Raw genomic sequence first — 23,568 nt, 5'->3', positions numbered from 1 at the left:
ATAGGCGAGCTTGGACATTCTAATGGTATTTCTATACTGCAAGTAGACTTCCGCAGCTGGCCCACACCAGCTGATTTGGGCTTGTGGTACTTGGGCTAAGGAGCTGATTAACTGCAGTATGGGCATTCAGGCTCAGGCTTAATTGCAGTGTAGACATACCCTAAGGGGCTCCTCTGAGAGATGAAGCTGTCCACAGCTAATGGTGCAGGCAGACATAAATACTCTATAGTTACAAGCTCTCCACCTTGCTCTAGACCTCAGACTGCTGAAATGCATCTTACTGCTCAGATGGATTTGGGGGGGGTTCTCTGTAAAAAAAGATACCTAAAGAAGAGGATGCTTCTAAAGCAATGGGGCAAATAGAATCTGTTATTGCTCAGTGTCCATCTCCCAGCAGGCAAATCTTCAGACAAATGGACTGCATAAAAGCTACCGTAGCCAGGGGAATGCTAACTGACCTGGAAGATCTTTAGCATGCTGATGTAGTAGACGATCAAGCTCAAGTTTATTTGCAGTGAAATGTATGCTGACAACCACCTCCTATAGTTGACTCATCTCTTAATGAGTTCTTTAAAGAATCCCCATATATGATTTACTTGTTCATCCTGCATCTCTTAAATCTACCAGAGACTAATTCAAATTAGTGCAGTCCTTTATAGAAACCTGCTTGCAGCAACCAGCTGACTAACTGGAAAGTGAACAAACGTCTAAGTGAATTAAATAAACTTGTTATAGAGCAACAGCATCTAGAAATGTTAAAATCCATAACTGATTTTAATAAAAACATATTAAACATCTACACAGAATTTCTCCAGAGTGATTCTGCACTGTTGCATTTAGACAGATTGAGGTTAAATAAATGTTTTGTAGAATAGATTCAGAATTTTTTCTATTTTATTTAACTTTTAGTTTAAGCTTTTAGTACAAAAACTGTGCAAACTACACATGCCTTTTTATTATTAATATGTTGTGGTGTCCCATAAGCATTATTCTGTATTGCACCCCATTTTTAGTACTTTTTCTCATGGGGTGGGAATTCTAGTTCAACTTTGTTGAATCTTTAGTTAAAGGCCATCTGTCAGACAACTGATTTGTAGTGCACCTTTAGGTCAAGGCAAATTTCCTTGTATTTTGAAGTGGACAAGACCATGACTCCTATGTAACCTAGGAGGAATTAATTTCAGACCTCATTTAGGTGCATTATATGCTTCAGTTGCTCTGGGAAAAGATATTTTTCACTGATATGGATCAAATATTTGAATGGATAGAACTATTGCAGAAAATCACATGAACACTATAAGATGGTGGGAAGGAATTCTGTACTGAGAGATGCCCCTGAGAACTGCAGTAGGAGATTTGCCACCTTATCTCAGTATATGGCTAGGTAGAGAGATGATTTAGACCTACGTGTATGTCATTAAACTGTTTGAAAGCACCAAAATTAAAAAATAATCATTTACATCCATAGATCCAATAGACACCAATATTGATCTAGACTGAATGAGGAGGCTTTCATTCTGCAAAGCTGAATGTAATGTAAAACTTCACAGTTGTAGTTCCTTATGGTGGAGAAAGTGTCTTTTAAGTTGTTCGCCTAAGTCACATTTAAAACAGGAGTTGTATCTGATGCTAAGTGATTCACTTTTCAGAAACTGTTCAACCTTTTATGAATCACTTAGGGATTCAGGCAGTTCATATGCTTTGAAAAACAACTTTGAAAGTTCTGGTTTAAAAGTCATCCAAAAATTTTGGAAGCTATTTTGCAAGACATATTAATAATATGTTGTAACTTTCACGAGGTGTGTTGTTTTATTTTATTTGGTTCTCTTCTCTCCCCTTCCCCCCGCTTTCACATTTAAACAACAGACTTGCAGCTGAAAATATTGGTCTAGATTTCGGCAAGTTTGCTTTGGGCATTCAGGACAGACTCCTTTGGCCGAATTCTACCCTCATTTGCTCTATTGCTATCTCGGAGATTGTACAGATTGGAGGTCAGACTTTTTGACTCAGAGATGACTATTTTAGCTTCTAAAACAGTTCACTTCAATGTACAAAACATCCTACACATATAAAGCCACATGTTTCTTTCCCTATGTATATGTTTATCCGAAGACCATTAAAATATTGCGTATGCTCTTTGACTTAATAAAGAATCTTAGGAAACCTAGCTGCAGACACTGAAGTGGGGAATAGTCAATGTTGTAGATAAACATACCCTATAACTCATGGTTAACATTGTTAAAAATTCAGAATAATGGAGGGAGGGCAGGTTAGTGTTGATAGTGGGGGATTTACATTTTATGTAAAGTCAGTACAGTGGTTTCTACTGAAGCTGCATTTCTATCTGCCATAATAGTTACTATTTTAGAGATGTGCTACAGAAGATGTTTTTGGGTTTTTTTATTTTTTGAATCAACACTGAAAAGGAGCAATGAAGACTCCCTGAATAAAAAGTGAAACGATGTGCAATCTTTAGCTATAGAACCCTGGATTTAACAGGCTTCCCAAAGCAGAGTGCATACAGAAAGGTGGGGTGCAACATGGACACACCAGCATCATTGTGTTACTCAGAAGTATGCAGCTTTATAAATGGGTGAACTGAACGGACCTAATAATGAAACCCAGATAGGATGACTTGGCGCAAGACTGAAGATCTTGAACACTGTTTAATGTACCACGTACTTGGTAACAACATGAGAGAACTCTACATTTTAAAACTGGCTTTTCATTCAGAGGACTGTGTACATAGGTTCTGCAACTGAAGCTAGCATTCAAGCCACATACACACAGACTGACTTCCTGGTGCCTCTTCCAAACTCTTCCCTTCTGCAACTTGTGTTCCTTCAAGTTCCATGCAGTTGGTACGTGCACTGATTCAGATTTAAATATCTGAAAAAAATGTATATCCTTTCTAACTAGAGATACCCCAAACCTCAAATAATAGTAATCCTACAAGGAAAGAGAAACTGCAGTTCACTCGAACTCCTGTCTAAATAGGAATTGTGAATTTTAATTCAAGATACACTTATACCAGAATAAAAAATTTTAATAGACCAGAAAGGTCAGAAATCAAACAAAGGGGGAGAAAAACTCTGAATTGTTAATTTTATATATCAGAATATTGAATGGGTTATAATTTTCATAAGAATAAGAAAATTGCAACAGAAAACACATATTTCTGGATATAAATCCCTGAACCACTCAGGAGGCAATGGAAATTGGCAAGATTGAAACTGTTCAGTGGTATAGAGTCTGGTGTCCAGCTGAGTCAATTGTTACTTTAAAAAAATTCTTTCTTGCCTTCTTAAGTTCCAAAAAAGATAAGCTAATTTGAGGTAAAAAATAAATCAAATCAAACTCTCAAACCACGAACTGTACAACTATGCAAGAGAAACACTGCTGTGGTAATATCCTTGTTCCCTCCTGGGTCTTTTCAATCCAGAATTCCATGTGGACTTAAATTCAAGGTTTCATAGATCCAAGAGTTAAATGTACAAGACTTCTGGGATGTTTCTTGATTTTTGGGTTGAATCCTCACGCTTTAAGCTTAGGATAATTTATTTGAAATCACTAACTTGGAATTTCTGTTGCCAGAATTCAGGGAGGGCAATGACTTTGAAATGTTATATAGTGTATCATTGATGTGATAGTATGAATATTTGGTGGTTCTGTTTTTTGTTTGAAAGTATGATAGTCTCCATTGACTTGCAGGCCTTGTATAGGTTGTAGTGATTGTCAAAACAAGTATCGGAATTCAGACATCTACACAGGTAAATTTACATATTTTGTGAGAAGTGTTTTATAAATACAGAAAATCTCTACATATTCAAAACCCACATCTGAAATTCTTACTTTTCCAAAACACTTTTGTGGGTAAACTCTGAAGGTACACTGATTTTTACTGAGGTCTCTAATAATGTCTTGTGCTTCTCAGAAAATATGTTAATGTTCTTAATAAGTCTCCTCGTCATTGATAGACACTATTCGATATATAATGTAGAATATACTTACCCCAATTGTATTGGTTAACACCCAAAAAGAAACAAAGCTATTAATAAACATTTGTGCATGCTTCAAACTCAACACCAACTTTGACTGAACAGGTAGGATGATAACAATTGCTCAACTCTCTGTTCCTTGAGTCAGTCTTATATATTCTACAGCTCTTCAACACGATTGCTATGAATAGTGCAAGCATAGATTAGTAATTTAGTGTTTTTAATGACCACAGCCAGCTGCTGCACATTAGTGCAGCTTTCAGGCTATGCTGGAGAGAGAATGAGCAGAAAATCAGGGAGCCACAATTCGTTTGGTTCTCAACATCTTCCCTTCCATCCCATTCTGAGCTGCCCTGGGTGGTTGGGGAAGGGAAGCCACCCTTTGCTATGGTTTACCCAGTTCAGATATAACTATTAGAGCTCTTATTCTGCTATCTTTGTCCTCCCACAGCCTAGCAGGCAAGCAAGAAAAGACAAATTCTAGCTCACCCCAGAGCTGTTCCTGCACTTGGAGGCAAACCTATGGGAGGCAGGTTGGGAACCAGTGTCCACTGCTACCTTTGTAGCAATGGGGCAGATTCAGACATTTCAATTTTAAAATTTGCCAAGTGCCATCTTGAGGATAAAACCTTTAGTTTCTAATCAAATACAAATTTTCCCTTTACACGTTTGCCCTGAAGAACACCAATAGTGCAAAGATTTGTTATGATTGCACCTGGGATGTTCTTATTTTTTTAGCTTTATATATTTAGTTTATTTTAAATGAAAGAACACTAATCTGTTAGATTCTTTTATAACATTCTGTATTTAATATTCATGCTTCATAATCCAAGACAAAATGCAGCATTGTCAATGGACAGAAAGAATTATGACAGTGTCTTCAGTTACTGCAATTTTTTCCCTTCTAAATCATCTTCAGTGAGTTTTTTAATGGATATGTTTTTTGTCAATATAAACCTGTTTTTTTGTGATATTCAAATAAGACAGTACTCTGATATGTATAAGAGGTACTTTAAAAACATACATACAACATAATCCCATTTTGAATTTTTTTCTTAGCAAAGGCATTTCTCACAGGCATGCAACTGGAGAGTCGTGGTAGTAATTAGCTAGCACTGTGAAAAAGCAGTCTCCAGTTTTTGGATACATTTTTTTAAAATGGCATTTGCACTTTCTGTTTTAGGAATTATACAACTAATTGGAATTTTTCTCCTGCAAACACTTTTCTTCTATAATCCCAATTTTGTTTGCAGCTTCTCATTTTCTCAACAACCTGAAGCTATATTTTACATTGTCATTTTAAAATTACACAACTGTCTACAGATTTGGGGCAAAGAGCCAATCACCTTCTGCTTCTCCCCATTACAATTCCTTCACTGCCAGCTTTACACTCCCAACCATCCAAAGTCCTCTTCTTTCTTCCTATTATTCCCTCTTTGTCTCTCTGTTTTCCATCTTTCCTTGTCAGCACTTCCATCTTCTATTTTCCTGTTTATTAATTTATTCTTTTCTGCCTTCATCTTCCTAACCTACATAATATATTTAAAAACAAATAAATTACATTAAAAGACCATTATTGGCATTACAAAGGCAAGCTCTCAAAAGTTAGGTCACTTGTGCAATCTTAACTTGCCCCTCTACCCTCTTGTGTGTATGCATTATGATACAATCTTTAATTACATGATCACATTCTATTTTGTCCACAGGACCCCTGCCTCATTCAGTGTGCATGAGACCTGTTCTGGGGATGAGTCAGGGTTGTGTAGAGAATGAGACTGTTGTCTCTAGGACCCCTGCCTTGTCTGTAGCAAAAGCTGAAAGGTGTGCAGGGAAGGAGGCAGGGGGGTAAAAGAAGGAGAAGGGATGGTGTCATGTTTAAGTTTAGTTAAATGCTGCCCAGAAGAATTGGATTCTTTCCCTGTCGCCATTAAAAATGTCCTTTGTAATGCTGAGTAAGTCACCGAAATAGATCTTTTCACTTGTGGTCACTGTGTTCCTAATTTTCTTGGTTCCTGATTTGCAGAAGTGCTGAGCAAAGCCCTGCTCCCACTGACTTCAGTAGCAGCAGTGAGTGAAAACATATAAAGTGGTATAGAAAGCTATGAACGATGAAAAATCAGGCCCTCGCTCTCTGCAGAGGCACTTGACACACACACATAGACATTAATATCCAATGTATCTCCCATCCATAAAACGGGGGTCATACCACTTGTACTTGGGGTCTCGTGGTCCTACTCCAGTTGTGAGCTCAACTGAGGAAAGTGAAATAAAGTTTATAAAATGTTGCAATTACTTACCACAAATGTTGATAGGAAAAAGTACTGGAGGGAGACAACATATTGGCTTGGTCCAGACAAAAAGGCCTGCTGATCTAACTCACAGACTGTAACTCACAGACTGTAAACCAGAGGACTCTGGGACCAGAAATCAATGGTCCAAAATTGGTGTGTTGGAAATTTAGGCCTAATTGGTGGACAAAATAATAAGCAGATGGGCTATTCCACCCATCACTCTCTTTTGGGGTCCTTTTAAAAAGAGACTTCAGCGGGAGGATCAAAACACAGACTGGAAAATGGAAAATCCTGGCTGCCACCCCCACCATCTCTTGGGACACCAGGATATACTGTGATACTGTTGGACCTTAATTGTCCTTATCCTGAGAGACGCCTTGCCTGAAGTGGGCAGAGAGAGGAACCCAAATGGTATCGCCATCTCTACCAGCAGTGGCTGGATCCTGAATATCACCTAAAATGGGAGACTTTGGTCTCTGTTGTCACTTTTCCCCCCACTTTTGGGTGTCCTTTTCCTTTCCTTATTCTCATTTTCTTTTCTTTTTCTCTTTCTCTTTCTCTTTTTTGCCGCCTTAATCGGAGTCTGGCTTCATTGGCCAACCCAATCTCTTTCATAGCTCCTGTGATTAGAGAGGCAGCTAAAAGCAATGCTCTAAACAGCCCCGGGTACAGGATTGACGGGTCTTTGAATAGCTGAAAAGACTGTGCTATGTCTATTTCTCCAACAGCAAGGCTGCAAGTAAGAGTCACCCCAGAGATAGAAGCTGCATTCTCTCTTTGCTGTTCTTTGTCCCCTTTTGTGTGTGCTTGTCTTGTTTTGTCTTAAAGGAAGCAGAACTGAACTTTCACAATAAAAACAACAGCTCCAGAACATCTCAGGGCTTGTCCATCCTAACAACAATACTGCAGAAAGTGGGGGGTTTTAATCTACCCCACTTTAGCCTGCAACGGTCTAACTGCTCACGTGCACCCTGATAATGCACGTTAATAGTTCATTAGAGCACTTTGGGTTATTCCCTTTTTCAAAGAGGAATTCAAAGTGCTCTAAAGAACCTACTGGGCATCAGCAGGATACATGCATGTGAGCAGTTTGATCTCAGCCGGCTAGTGAGCTAGATTAACACTTTTGCTTTCCATGGTCTAATTGCTGGTTTAGACAAGCCCTCAGTTAACATTTTCTCCCTGTCCCCAATGGACAGTTATTAAGATCTTTAATACCATTTTAAAAACTCGTTTTTTTCCTATCGAAACTCTACAGCTAAAGGGAAAGGGATTAAGGGATATTGTTAAAATGAACCTTTACATTTCAGTTGCTTTAATGATTTTCTTTTTCTATATCTTAAAAGGTTGGTGTGCTTGCAAAGCAGGCCAAGGTCTCTATATTCAAAACCCTGAGCCATGTTTAACTGGTTAGTGTTGTACAGTAACACCTTTGACTCTCTGGGAATCATTTATTCCATCAAAATTAACACAACAAACTCCCTGACTTCACAGGGGCATTGGGAAAATAAATTAATTAATATCTGAGAAGCACTCAAATACTGTAGTGGTGAGTGTCCTAGAAAAACCTGAGAGGAAATTTAATAATTCAATCTTCAGAGCAGGGTTTCAGTAGTGTGCAGTAAATAAGGCATGGGTCTTACTGCAAAATGAGGATAAAGCAAAGTAACGATTAGCACCACATTTAATGTGTACCGTTCGTTCGATGCACTGAATGAGTCAGGAATCCTGTGGAAAAAACAGTATGTGATCATGTAATTAAAGATTGTCATATGCTTAAGGGGGCCAAATTAATGTTGCACAGTCAACCTTAATTTTGGCATTTTCTAACTTTTAAGTGTTTGCACTCTTGTCAGGCTTTGTAGAGTATGAACAAATCCAAGCTCTAGTACAAATATTTGTGCTTCTGCAATAGATTATCCATTGGCTTGCTTATTTATTTTGCTGCAGAAGAAGTGTGCATGTGCATACACGCACATGTACTTGCGCTTGACAGTATTGTGACATAATTTGGAATATCCTCCGGGAATAAAGTCTAGACAATACGTCTTGTCTCTGATGAAGTTGCTGTAGATTAATGATTCATTTTTACAAGTTCATATTTTAAGATGCTTTTACTGTTCTCTAGTGTTCCCTATAGCGTAATCTTTCCAAAGAATTTTTTTTTGCTACCCACTTTTGTATTGCTCAAAGGGAAGTGGTTTGAAGTCATGTCCTGAAATGTTTTTTCCCATACGTTTTTTATATTTGCCTTTTCTGCTACATTGTGCTGATTCAAGATGAATGTATTAAACATGAAATAGAAATATTGAAAAATTAACTTATATTTAAAGTCTTTTCCCTATGCTATCCTTTAGTTTCTTGGTGGGGAAATTTGTAGTTTCATTAAGAGACTCATGATTTCTTTAATCAGTTGTGACCATCTTGTACCTTTGATTGTACTACATTGCATAGTGCAGCCACTGATGTGAGAAAATTTCCTTTATGAAAATAACCACTAGTTTGAATGGCTGAAGTTTTTCAGAATTCTTTACAGACCATGCTTTTGGACCTTCTATCCATCTGTTCGTCTTTATCCATGCATCAGCTTATTAATACAACTACACTTGGCTTCTTTGTCATTGTTGAAATCCTTCCATGATGCCCATAAGCACTAATCTACATTGCTCAAATACCTTAAACACATCAACACTTTTGTAAAATGGGAAAGGAAAAAATTTGAGGTGATACTTTATCTCAGTGCATTTTGCCCTATCTCTATCTTCTAGATTATAAATGTCATCCAGGCAGGAACTGTCTTTGTCTTTGACAGGGCTGAGCACATCCATGATCAAATTATGTCTTATGAAAGGCTTGTAAGACCTGTATTGTTTTAATCATGTGTTGTGCTAATACGTGAGTGCTTCATAATGTGAAGCTACCAGATATAGCCTTGTCAGAGGTAGCTGGCTCACTGAAGGGGTCAGGGGCGCAGCCTACCTCTGACTGGCTCAACTAGAGGGAATGAGGAAGCTCAGGTTGACCTGGAATAGTTAACTCACTGAATAAATGGGAGGCAGTTGCTTAGGCAGTGAAGCACCTGGGCATGATAAAGGTTAAGGACCTCAGCTAGAGGAGAAACTCCTGAGGAGAAAGGCAAAGGGATTGCAGAGAGAGTCTCACTCCAGCAGACTCGGGAGAAGCGCCAAAGAGGGAGAAGCAGTGCAAGAGGCTGGGGAGGCCTACAGAGGAGGGAGAGGTAGGAGGTAGCTCAGGAAGCAGCAAAGGACTGAGAAGGGCCCTGAGCTGCAATCCAGTGGAGTGGGTGGACCAGGATTCCCCTACCTACTCCAGCCAAGGGCTTTGGAGAAGAAGACTTTAAACCCAGGAGATATAGGGCTGTCTAGCTCCCACTAGAGCCATGGAACCTCCAACCCCCCCATTATCTTGAAGGGGAAAGAGGCTATTTCTTGCCAGGGAAACAGAAAAACTTGACAGTCACAGAATTGAATATGGTGGCATAAGGGGCCAAGTCAGGTGGTGTAGTTCCCATCCAGCCGTGAAAAACTGCTAATAGGTAAAGGCTCCATACGACAGTCCCCTTTCCTGCATTTTTCTGTGTCCTCACCGGTTATTACTGAGATTAATTTATTTTTGGAAAATGTTGATGGAAGAAATCAGTTTTATGACTGACTGCTGATTGCATCTTGAACTCAATGAAGACCATTGCAGTAATCAGGTTGAAAATCATGATCTCCACTGTTTTTTTTGTTTCTTTCTTTTTAAGAAGCATTACTTATATCTACAATAGGAAGGGTTCTATTGTGTGAATGGGAGTAAACTTGTGTGGATGTGGTTGTATGTATTTTTAAACAGTGTTGAAATTTTAACAGGTTTTCAAATCCTAGCCTTGTACGTATCAGGCACACAACAATATTACAGCAGTGAGCTTTTGTCTAGAGAAACATTATGCAGTAATATAATGGTATCGCTCTATTGAATATAGGGTGATATCATACTACAGTGTAGGCATCTCAGATACTCCAAGTTCTGAAGTTATTCAAAAATATCTGGAAGTAGCAGACTTGCCAAAGATAAACAAAATTCTGCAAAGAAACCTGATACATTATAGGTTATAGAGCTAGTCTTGTATTACACTATACATTATGAACAAATTGGTAGTTGGAAGAGTTTTGTTTTCCATCTTTGTAACAAAATAAAAAAGGCATTTTAAACTAGTGTCTAAACCACAGGTATAAAGTGGTGCATCAGGCTGTTGGTTCTATGTATGAAGAAAATTTAGTATGGCTGAAATTAAAATATTGGCATCTCGTAGTGGAAAATTATTTTGGAATTATGTCATCTAATCCCTTGATAAAGAAAAAGATGAGATGATTGGAATGTGGCTGGCAAAACTTTGCTGTCACAGCAAAAAGGTTAATTGTGTCTGTCCTCGTACCCTGTTAACGAAATAGAATTTGATTGATTTGAAAGACTGTTATCCTTCAGTATGAAATGTATGAAATGACTCCTTTCAAATTTCAGGGTTCAGGATGAAGAGGGCTCTTAAGAAGTTACAAACTGCTCAAGTGTGTGCTGTGAGAGATGACTGCTTAGTGATTTTTTTTTGGGGGGGTGGAGGAGGATGGCTAATGATTCTCTGTAGCCATAATTAAAAAGGTTATTTCTTCAAGTCATCGGAATTAATTTAAATCTGAGGGCTGTCTAACTTCTCTCTTGATTTCATTACTCAATTATTCTAATTGGAATTATTCACTGATGTGTTATGTTGTCTTGTAATTGGCAACACTGTGTTGAATTAAAACCAGTGAGTCACCAACAAAGCATTATATGCAGGCTTTTTTATAAATATCTCACCATTGTGTCCTGTATATGCTATCAAACATGATTAGGCAATTACATCACTTTATTTGTAAATTATAATCCCAATTTGAAGATCAGTATGTCCATTTCAATAGGCAAAGTAGATATAATATGTGTAAAAGACACAAAGAGCAATTTAATTTGATTTCACTGTTTCCTTTGTTTTTAAATAATTGCCATAATCCTGTTACACTAGAAATGTTTAACAGTGTTGGAGTTGAGCTACAGAACTTCCAGGTTTTATCTTTCATATAATGTAATCTTTTTGCCATCATGAAGTACAGGAGCTCTGTCTCAGAATGCTGGTGCTCAGTCACATTAAGTTGTAGCATAATATCAAAGTTGCTTATTAGTTATTTGGAACATACTAAGCTTTATACATGGTTTTATAGATATTCACCAATACTGTGTATCGTGGTTTTCCAATTTCATGTCTTCACAAATATGATTATGGGGGACATATCCTGAGACCAACAGATAAAACATTTTAAATCCAGCCTAGACAAAGTGCTGCTATTTGAGTATATTTGTAGGGAACAATTATGCTTTGACAAGGGAGGTGTAGGAAAAAACTAATGCCCCAAATGTTCAAGCCCTGGGCTTCTGAAATTAGGGTTCTAGCGCATTGTTAGATACTGTAAATAATCTGATTTTCAAAGGTTCTCAGCCCCTGCAGTTCTTGAAAATTGGGCCACTTTTTATTTAGAAGCCTCGTTTGAAAATGTTACTTATTAGATAAAATGATACGGACATAAGAATTGCCGTACCAGAATATTCACCCATGTAGTTCAGTATTTTACCTTTCCTCTGGTATCTGCTAATTATTATCTTTATCCAGATGACACCAATCCCAGAGCATCCTTATTTCTAAGTAAAGTTATTTCTGTTTATTATCAATACAATTTATTAATCTAGGAGAAATGACTGCTGTCCTATTTGCCTGTTGGATCATTAGTCCGAGAGCATGAAAAAAAGAGCAAGTATTAAATCAATTCCATTGCCAGAAAGGGTGTGAAAAATGCAAACTGACATTTAAGGTTCTTGTGCCTGTCACAACCTTAGGGTGACCAGATGTACTGATGTTATTGGGACCATCTCAATATTAGTGACTTTGTCTTATATAGGCAGCTATCCATCTCTCTCCCTGCATCCCCCGAAAATAATTTTCTTGATTTTTTTTATGCTTGCTATCTGGTTACCCTACACAACCTAGCAAAACTGGACACAAACTGGAAGGGAAAAAAATTGAAAATGTGTATTTTATACCATAGTTATTAAAAGCAGCATGAGAAACTATTATTTTAATTTTCTGTATACATGCAGTTTGGGATTTTCAAAAGTACTCAGCAGTGGCATAATCCTACTCCCAGTGAAATTGGTGGTAGAACACTCATTCAGTGGCAGGGGAGGTAGGCCAATCCTGAGTTCTCTGAAAATCCCAATCACAGAGGCTGTCATTTAAAAAGTCAACATTTCTCCATTTACAACATAGTTGCATATCCATAATGACTTTCTTATTTGTAATGAGGGTCACTGATCCATGACATTGGGTCTCTTCTCTCTGGAGGCAGATCAATCAGTGACAGAGGAGAACCTCTCAGAAACCACCAGTTTTTCATCTACCTGTTCAGCTGCAGGCAGGCAAAGCAGCTCCCTTTTGCTGCAGAACAAATTTATAGTGAGGGAAGAGAAAATGGCTCTAATATCTCCAGGTTCTCAGGGTTTGCCTTAATTGGCAGGGGGAATTCTGTTTCTCCCCATAGTCACTGGGACTTTGTGTCCCCTCACACCCCCACACAGGAAGGCTAAGAAGAGAGAGAAAAACCAAAACTCTGTCTCAGCCATCAGGGAGTTATATGGGGATCTGATCCTGTTCTGTGAAGACCCATCCCATCCCATGTGCTTAGGCTTGGGAAGAATTCCTGCAGACTGCCTCCCAGAGCAGGAGAGCTCCCAGCAAGCAGCTGCAACACCTCAGCAGCAAAATTGCTCAGGCCCAGCACAAGCAGTTGCCCCAGGACTGGCACAAGCAGTGGTTCCCTCCTGCTACATGAGGGGAGCATAACATCATGTTAAAGTACAGCATCAAAGGGCCAAAGGGAACTTTCAGCTCAGCTGCCACAGCCTGCACTCATTATCTGTTGACCATGCAGTGCAGCGGTACGGAGCTACTACCAGAGATCCAGAGCACAGTGAGCCTGATAAGCCCTCAGCCCTAACTTCTCCCTCTATTCTGCAGTGTGCTCTCTGACCAACTTTGCAGTGGCTCAGGGCTATTCCTGATCGGTAGCGTAAGCCCAACTCCGTCTCCCAGTGCAGCAAGTGGAGCAAGAATTCTCTTTTAACCTCTAAGCCTTGATCCGTGCAACCAGCCTATCTCTAGACCATGTCCAGGAATCACCCTTAAATAAAGCATGGGTTCCTGGGAAGCCCCCCCTGGACCCAGTCCAGTACAACCCTCCAATCTGAACCTCTTCTTTGAACAACTTTCTTGACCTGAGCAAGAAGTCCCTCCACCGCCCCTCCAGTGGCTATGATATTATATCCCAGGGAACCATCAGTCTGAAATTTTTCTCTCCTCCAGCGGAGGATCAAGGGGAGGCATGAGAAAGAGGTGTCTCAGACCCCTCAAGCCTCTTCATCTTCTGAAGAGTCTGATTCAGCAGATTACTCTAGGAGGTGCAAAGCAAAATTTCTTACCCTCAAGCCACATGCATTTTCAGACTGCACCAGGGCCCATGTTCCTCAGTACCTGATTCACCTGCTCAACCTCCCAGAGTGCACCATAGCAAATCAATGCAGAAAAGACCAGGCTGTAGATATGTGCTGTTTCCTGTATTTGTGAGCTAGGAAGCACATACCAAGTTCTCCTTCTCTGGGGGAGGAAGGCCTGCATTCCAAAGTTATGCATATCTTGAACAGATCCTCTTAAACCAAAGAGATTATGCAAAAGATGTAATATTATCCACACTTCCAGCTTCCAGGAAAAAAAATCTACTAACTCAGTGCATTTGAGGGCCTGGTTGAGGTGTCCTGGCACCAGGCTGGTGTCCAGACAAGAGTGTTATCCCTGCATCGGCATCTCTACCAAAGAATCTCAAATTACTTCAAGATGGACTCAGGCTACGACTGACAGTTCAGACTCTTGAAGGTCAAATAGCTGCTTTGTCTAGTATCCATTGTGCAGTAGACAAGTGGCAGATTTTGTCTTACCTAGATGTCCTGTGTGCCCTGGATTGTTTGTTTGAGAGCCGCATCTCTTCTACATCTTCACAAAGTGTACAGAAGTTCTTTCATGAGTTCTTAAACTAGTTCTCAGTGCCCTTACAGGCCATTCATTTGAACCTCTCATGAAAGGGTCTCATGATTTTGCTAAAGTAGCCTTTTTTATAGCAATCGCACCCATTCACAGCATGTCTTAAATTAGGACCCCTTTTCCTAGAACCTCAATAATACATCAAGTACACTAAAGCGATGCTCAGAACCAACCCTTCTTTCTTACCAGAGATGAACGCCAGGCCCCACAGACCACAAAGAAATGTCCTTCCATCCTTCTGCGTAGCTCCATCACACTTCAGAGAGAAATTGTGGAATACTTTGGATGCCCACAGAGCTCTCAAAATTATCTATTTACCACAAAGTTCAGTTCAGAAAGATAAATGTTTTTTTGTGCTTTATCATCTGGTGTCTTTTTGGGAAAGAAGACTTCAAAATTTTTCCATTTCCAGGTGACTAGGATATTATATCTCAGAAGCATACAAGTAAAAAAACCATAACTCCTGTCTTCCAAAATCACAGCTCGCTGACTCAGAGCTGTGGCAACTTACTGGGCAGAAAGATCATATGCTTCATGCAAGAAAATCTTTAAAGCAACTACCTGGTTATCTGTTCATACCTTCCCCAGATTCCACAAGTTGGATATCCACTCATCATCTGATACTGCCTTCAATAGATGTGTGCTCCCAATAACTGCTAGGAAAGGGTTATACCCTTTTGCATAACTATAATATTGTCTACCCAAGTAGACACTACTATGAAAAGTCCCAGTGTCATATACCTGTGGACCTCAGTTTAGATGAGAATAGGAAAATTTATCTGTGCTTTACTTGCAAATTTCCTTTCTTGGAGTCTGCAGATCCCACTCTCTCTGAATAGGCTGTTAATTGTGACAAAATATGGGATTATTAATTGAAGCAGTTTGTTGTTCACTGAATTCCTTTCTGTGCAAGAGGATTGTTCTGTTTAGTCTTAATTCTCCTCACCCTTAGGGAGGTTAAAGAATTCCTAAACTATGGAAATGTCTCAACTGGTAGCTTCTCAGAGGTGAAGCCACTGATTGACAGGTCTAATCTGCCTGTAAAGCTACAGAGAATAGAAACCAATATTATGTCTGTGGACTTCATTAATCCAAGAAAGGACAATTTCAAGTAAGACACACATTTTTCTAATATGGTGATTAATGCATGGACAAACGACAATGTGCACAGGTGCCTTTCCCGTAAGTAAATTTGTTAGATCCTATGATAGACCCTTAGTAACAAAGGTACTGATCCTGTAAATTTTATGTATATGCTGAGTTCATGGGATTACGCAGATGCTTAATTAAGCACATGCATACATCTCTGCACGATCAGGTGCAGAAGAGGTGTATAATATTTCCTGTTCTATCAGGATATGCCAATTTCCTTGATGTATGCAGCACACTAACTTGGTGATTTCTTGGTATTTTTTGTTTCCTGAAATATAAAATCTTTTATTAGGCTAATTCAGGTGAAAATGAGACAGCACAGTGTTTCCACAGAATTGGGAAACTGTTTGGGGTTCACATCTATATTGTGTGTCAAACTGGGTATTTATCATGCCATGCTTTCATTTACTTTATTTATTCCTATTTGCATGAATAGCTTCGGAAATCTAAAGGAGCCTGGCTTCTGCTTCCAGCATATTTTTAAAGTAGCTATACATATTTGATAACACTCTCCCTACACATTTCACTGCTTCAGTTCATTCTGAATTACAATCAGCTTTCAAAAATACATTCTTGTGCCCATCAAAACTGCATAGGAAAATAGATGATAAAAAGACTTGGTTTCAGAACTATTATGTGTATACATTTTGCAAAAGCTATGAATTAATGCTTTTAACATGTTTTACTGAATCCATTAACCTATACACAATTGTATAGTTTTTATTTTACAAGTCATTGCTCATATGTTCAAGTTAGAATGGTCTTTTCAGAGGAGCTTTTCAACAAACATTGAAAAATTTAAAACTAAGAGCACAGTTTAGTCTTTTAAATAGACGTTTTGCTTATAATGTTTTCCAAGACTGCTGAATTGTAAACAAAACAATGCACTTTTTAGTATTCAACCTGAATCCTGCTATAAGTAGCAAATATTTTCTACAGGATATAAAAACTCTCTAACCAGTTGAACCCAGTAAAATATATATCATCTAGTAAAATATGTATCATCTAGCCACCAATATGACGTACAAATGGGTTTTTAAAAAAACATAGGAACTGCTGTTGTGAACATAGATGCAATGAAGGCCTCCCCCAACAAATTTAGTAAATAATGCATATAATTTTCGTCTTCATAGCACTTCACAAACATTAACCAATCACAACACTGCCAGGTTTATATAAATCAGGATCTGTGGAAGCCCTCTACAAAACAGTATCTTATCATCTGCAAAGGCTGCCACTTTATGAAACAAGCATTAAACCTATTAAGTTATTTTTGGTAACGAAATTGGATGTGAACCTGCATGCTTGTCCTTGAAAGCATAACCTAGTAATTGCTCCATTAGTTCAAACTTGATTGTATTGTGCTGCAAACTTTCAGCAGCACATATTATGTACATATTATATCATATTAGTTTTATTTCAGCTGAATCAGTAGCTTTAATGTTTCATTCATGGTTGTAGCCTTGATTGCATTTCTGTTTGATTTGATATAGGCTGCCATGTGTGTAAATAATTTGCTGATTTTAGAGTTATGACCTATTGACCCTCGGCTTGTATAAACAAATGAAGGTTAAAAGTTGAATAGATCAGAGGAGGAAATTCTAAACATCTTGCAAAATGTAAAGTCTATTAATTATAGTTTAGTGTTTGGTTATGAAGCAAGCTTTCTGTATCTCCACTATTTTTTGTTAATGACATTGTTGGAAGAGAAGATAGCTATATCTGATTCATCAGTTCATAGGTTCCACTTTACTTATCTGGACACCAATTTTAAAAAAAATCACACACTTGTCTGAATATAGTTATGAGTAGCAACTAAAATTACTGTAGCTGAAAGGTTAGAGAGGAGAAAGAACTCTTTTCAATGTCAGGTTTGCATTTGATAGCACTGTGGTCCCTGGAGTCAGCATGTGCTTAAGTGCTCTGCTGCAGAGGGATGGATTTCAGCATGTGCTTATTACTTTTACTGATTCAGGACTTTTGTGGATTCGGTTTCCCTGTTTCCTCTCTCTAGTTATTCTCCTTCTTGTATTTGTGGATTTTTCACACTTCCAAAGGGGGTAATACAGATTTATATTAGAAGAAAAAATTAAAGAGCACAAACACCAGAAAACTTTACAGTAAGACCTGGGGGGGGGGAGGAGATTGGGGGAAGCAGATATAGCACCTAAAATGACTTAAAGCTTTTTTTTTTTTACAGTTTACTGAAGTTCAGGTTGATGGTGACCCTTCAATGGCTAAGTTAATTTGGCCTTTTTTTAATTTCACTTAGTCACTTTTTCTAAATATGGTTTCCTAATCGGCTAGTGTACAAGACTTCTCAGAGTGACCCACTGGTGTGGAAAGACCACAAAAGTAGTAGAGCAGGCTTCTTGAAAGTAACAGTGTATGTTGGCTTAAAAAACAATTGTATCAAAGCCAGCTGTTCTATCCCGTTTCTCAAATGTCTTGCATTAGATTGTGTTTGGTTTCTAAACTTCCCCCACTTTTCAAAAGGGTCATGTCATCTGTTCACAATCTGCCATGGCTCAGTTTTAGAAGCTGAATCTACCTCTGATAAGGGATTCTGACTAAAAAGCATCTTTGGATTTGCTTTTCAGTGGATTTTGTGAGAGGATTCATCACAACTTTTCCCAAAAAGTATGAGCTCTCACACTATTAGGTCAAGATGGAATTTGAGAGTTCACCCTTTGCATTCTCATTAAAATCTAAACCTTCGTTTTGGTATACAGTATCACTCATTTTGCTTTTGCCAAATACAATTACGTAGCTTCTCTGGGAACTCCTAATTTCTTGTGTTCTAAATTGCTCTTTGATGGGTCCTCCTTTTAGTGGTGTGTTTATCTATGCGCTGTGGCTCAGATGCAATGACTGGCTCTCTATGTGTGCTAATATTGATATTAGTTAGCAAAAAATATTCCATGTCTACATTCCTCAGTGCAAAGTGTTACTTTACAATCCTCTCCTCCCACCCCCATTGATATACATCTTCAAAATGGCTTATAAAAATCCAGTGTTGCCTCTCACTCAAATCACTTTTTACCCTTCCTTGTAGTAAAAAGAAAGACAGCCGCTAATACCAGCAAACCACAGTCCCGTGTAGTAAGACCAAATCTACTTGAATCCCTTTAGGCTCAAATTATAACTAGCTAACTAACCCGGGGAATTCTTGGTGGCAACTAGAAGGCAAAGAGGGTGCATAAGGGTTACTGGGATCTCCTGAGTCTGGTATTAACATAATAGTTCACCAAAGGGTGGCATATAAGCTCTCTGCTCGTCACTATAGTTGTTGCAAAATGTATGTAAGCAGCTATGTTTTTATACTGAAAATTATGTTCTTAAAGCTTGTGAGTTGGAGCTGGTCACCAGAAGGTGATAAATAAGTTACTTTCAGGCAGGAGATGCTTGTCTGTCTGTCTGGCTATATGTAATATGGGATTTCTGTAAGTGCCCATTCGGATAAGGGGCTGGAAACTCAGAGTTCTTGGGGGTTGGAATGTGCCTCTTGCTAATCTGCAGAGGGATCACAGAATCTGTGTAGGCTGGAAGGGGAATGTTTGTTTGTGTGGCATTTGGCTGGTGGAATGAGGGAGCTGCCCCCAGCAGGCACAGACTAGATTTCTTCATGGTAAGGTAATGAGATGTGTCCCAACCCTGGGTACCTCGAGGAAGCATCAAAACTACCCTGGCCAATATCTTTAATGAGAAACCTCAAGAAAAGCCCTCCTCAGGATCATATATAGCATGCATCCTAATCAATAGAACTCAGTAAGCCCAGAAGTGGACCCACCCATCCCAAATAGGCTTTAAAAGAATGGGCCAGTAATTCATGCTGTTGTTTGAATCTTCAACTTGTAAGTTGGTTCCTTTGTCGTGGGGAGGAGGGGAAGTCTTCTTCCTTTACCCAAGTTTGCATGGAGTTCAGTGAGACATAGGAAGGTCAAATAGCCCTACACGAATGAGTGAGAAAGTGGCTTGACTTGGATTTTTAAAATCTTCCTATTTCTCAGACATTCATTGCACAATGCAGTTGGTCTAATCAGAATCTTAGGCTCATGCTTAGAGCTTTCATTATCTGTGTCCCTTAGATTTGGGGCTTCCTGTCCGTGGGATTATAATAAAAAGGTAGCTTTAAAATGTGACATACTTGTATTTGACATTGTCTCAACCTTAGTTCCAGTGGTATTCTGCTGTATTTGGGAAGAGTTTAATGTATTTGGATTGAAGTGTTTGGGAAACTCCATTTGGGATAACAGGATTTGTGCATATAATTTTTCTTAATATAATGATGGACTTTATGTGAGCTTGTATTGTCTAGGAGAGAGCTGGGAAGTACAAGATGTGCATTTCTGGGGGAAAGTCTGGAACTGGGAATTTGCTGGTGTTGCTTTGCAGTATAATTCATGAGTGGCTGCTGTAGCATTAATTTGCTGGTGTTGCTTTGCAGTATAATTCATGAGTGGCTGCTGTAGCATTAATATACTATCACTGGGAGTAACTTACACGCTGGAGACTCTGCGTGAGGAGACCTGGAGTGGTAACTCTCACAATAAAGCAGTGTAAAAGGCACCCCAAGTTGGAGAACTGGGGGGACACAGCTGTTCATCGGTCCAGATTATAGCCTGAGTAATGTCACAAAGCACAACTGAGTTTTTTCCATTAGGATATCAAAAGGTGAACTGCTAATAGTTCTGGGTCACAGTGACTACTGGACAGCTTACCAGTGACTCTGCAGCTCCTCTAATAGAAACACTGGTAGTTAATTCTGTTAATATTGCATGTATTTTGAATGTGTCTTCTTTATAAAATTCCCTTTTGATTAAAATAATTGAAAGCAAATCTTCAGAAAAGTAACTTCCATATTAAATCTATCATTTCTAGGCAGCGTATTGCGCTGCTGAAAGGGAGTCTATGGTATAAATACATGCTACCAATACAAACTAGCTCTGTAAAATGCTGATTTTGCTCCATATCAGCTCTTGAGGACTGAAAGACAATTATACACATAACTAAACTATTTGCAGTTTAGTTTTCTATTCAAATGTTTTCAAGAATGTAATGTATAACTAAGTGTATTTCAAATGTTAGAATTAGGTTCTTTTGTCAGCATGATAACAACTGGACACTTTCTTGAATGTGATCGGTCTTTAAATAATCTGCGTGTTTTTACATACATGTGCATATGCACTGTGCAGAACTCTACTCAGAGTACAACGTAGTACTCTGAATCACTCAGAGCGCAGTTAGAGCTAGATGTACAGAGGAGTTGGGCACCTGCAGCTCTGTTGATCCATGTCTTGTATTGTATATTTTTTTAAAAGGACCTTTTTCATTAATGCTGAATCTAGTGAAAACCAAACGTGTAACTCCATTAACCATGCTTTATACTATGGAGTAAAATATGTGGGAGGTTTACAGAAATATTTTATTCTAGACAGCAGGGACTACAGTTGGGACAGGAGCATTCCCAGCTTAGCTGCCACTGCCTCATAGCCTGGCCCTATCCATCAACACCAATGGGGACTGCACCTGGCACAGAGAGCACTTGCTGGCTGCCTTAGATTCAATGCAGGGGCATGAGCATACCTTCAGATCTTGATTTTTTTTGTAATATTGTCCATCTGCCACTCACCAATGGCTTTCATCATACCCTCTTCCTACATCATTGCATCTGTGGTTGTCTTCCCTTCATTCTCCATTGCCCCATCCTTGTTCCCCTGACCCCTTTACAGCTCATTACCTCTGCCTGACCCTCTTCCCATTCCTCGACCACAGCACAAATTGAGGATCATCATTCTTCACCCTTCCCCATACTCAACTCTTCAGCTCATCTCTCCCGTTGCAAGGTCCACCCTGCCACCCCCAGCCCTGGCTCTCACTCACATCATCCACTTCCTCTCCTGCTGCTGCAGGAAATCTTTGGAAATCCACAGGGTTCTGAACGTTGGTCGTGTCCCCCCTCCCCCCCCCCCTCTTATCTCTTGGGTAATCTCATCTGGAAACCCACATTCATCTAGCATCTGTTTGTTGTCAACTAGAGCTCAGAGTAGATCAAGCTGTCTCAAAGCATTTATTCCCTCATTGTCCAACAGGAATAATTCTGTAATGTTGGACAGCGTATCTTCCATACCTGTAACAACAAGTTCGGAGGAACCAGTAAGAGATCATTCTTCTATTGTCTTAAACAGAAAAGAGTCTCTTCATCCTTATGTATTTTTTACATTAAATAGGTTCAATATCAGTCAAGAAAGATATGAATGGACAGTCTCGTTATTTCTTATGTGTTATCAGAGAGATTCTGGTCTCTGTTTCAAAGAGGGGCCACTAGAAACAAACATCAGGTAAGCAGTACAGATTCTACCATTATATCCAGAATATAATTTCCAGTAAATTTCTGCAAAAGGAAAATGGATTTTAGAAAATGAAAACGAAATCATTGTAGCCTCACTTAAATCCTGTTGGATATAAAAGTAGGTTTTCTATTTTTCCCCGTGATGCATTTTTAAAATAATCTATCTCCACTAACAATAATTGAAGGGATGGTCTCACCAGTTGATACAAACACACAGTTCCACTAATGCCTTTTAGGCTTTTTTTGGCTTCCCCCCTTTTTTCCCCTGTTGAATAATGTGGTGTGGGGCAGTTTAGAAAGGAGGCTCCCTTCAATTTCTAATTTTAAAATTGAATTGTCATCATCATCATGGCAGATTTTAAAGGGACATGGCCTCATTGCAAACTGAATGTCACCCAGATCGATTTCTGGCAAGGTACTTAAGGTGATCTGGTTGTATATTCAGTTTGTCCATCATTGGCAATCTTGTCACACTACCAAAGCTTTTGACGCACATTTGATTGCCAGCTTTTAAAATGGGATATAATCTCTCAATTTTCTAGACTCCAAACTGTTGGAGAGGTGGTCACTTCCAACATTCCTATGTCTGTAACTATACTGTAACATGTTGTTGGCTTAATGAACTATTAAACTGAGATCTACATCTAATCTGACAGGACTCTTGCTATCACAGTAGAACTTTTCTCTTCTGCAGGAGGAAAGAATATTGCTGAAATAGGTCAGCATTTTCTATAGAGTGCTAATTTTGAATCTTTTCCTGCAGAGATTTGAATAGGGAGGATTACAGATAGGCATGCTCTTGTTTGATATTTTAAAAAATTGACCCAAAATAGCTCTCTGAAAGGGGGAGGAAGGGTCGGGCCAAGAAACATGACTAACACATGAGTCAATCTTATGGTTTAACTGAAACCTATTTTATTTATAATATACTATAAAGACCAGATGCATCTCAATAAATCATAATAAATTACATCTGATTCAATAAATAAGAAAAATTTCAGTTTTCTCGAATGGAGAAATCCCATAGGCGTATCTATATCATACACATCATCAATTCATTTTAAATATCCACTGCTAAATTATCAATGTGTGTTCTGTTTAGGGTGACCAGATGTCCTGATTTTATAGGGACAGTCTTGATATTTGTGCCTTTGTCTTATATAGGCGACTATTACCTCCCACCCCCATCCCGATATTTCACACTTGCTATTGGTCACCCCAGTTCTGTTCCACAAAGACCTTAATGGGAGGTGTGAACATAGAAATATAAATACTAACTACATTAATATCCATATGGGTGATTGGTAGCATTCCAGCTTAAAGATTTTGGTCCAGTGAGGACCAGGTGGAAACTCATCAAAGTTTGAGAGAGGGTACTATATAGGATACAGTTTGACCAGAATATTAATGTCTCCGCAGTGGAAAAATGGAATTAGCACTATGTGCAACTATTTTCTTCTATCATTAACAATTATTTGTAATGACAAATATCCTTTTCCATCCTTCTTCTTGCATTCCATGTTTAGTCACCCTTGGTAAATAAGATAAGCTGTAGAAACTAGCCCTACTATAACTTACCTCTTTACCTAGTATCTC

The 23,568-nt window shown here is 38.8% G+C and overlaps 1 protein-coding gene across 4 annotated transcripts in view; it reads left to right on the top strand.

The window, feature by feature from the left end:
• SPSB4 (splA/ryanodine receptor domain and SOCS box containing 4) overlaps positions 1-23,568 on the top strand; it is a 276,718-nt gene that overhangs the window by 168,342 nt on the left and 84,808 nt on the right. For 3 of the 4 annotated variants that reach the window (XM_067538952.1, XM_067538951.1, XM_067538950.1), the window contains exon 3: positions 10,814-11,214. The exons of the other annotated variant lie outside the window; for it this stretch is intronic. In XM_067538952.1, the coding sequence (XP_067395053.1) occupies positions 10,814-10,944 (131 nt within the window). In that variant the 3' untranslated portion in view covers positions 10,945-11,214. Of the gene's footprint in view, positions 1-10,813; positions 11,215-23,568 lie in introns of those variants that run through there. 4 annotated transcript variants of the gene reach the window in all.

The sequence above is a fragment of the Emydura macquarii genome, unplaced genomic scaffold, assembly GCF_026122565.2.
Source record: "Emydura macquarii macquarii isolate MOO-44397 ecotype Brisbane River unplaced genomic scaffold, CSIRO-AGI_Emac_v2 contig_499, whole genome shotgun sequence".
Classification (NCBI taxonomy): Eukaryota; Metazoa; Chordata; order Testudines; family Chelidae; genus Emydura; species Emydura macquarii.
The sequence above is the reverse complement of the archived record's forward strand: the minus strand, read 5'-3'. Positions and strand labels throughout refer to the sequence as shown.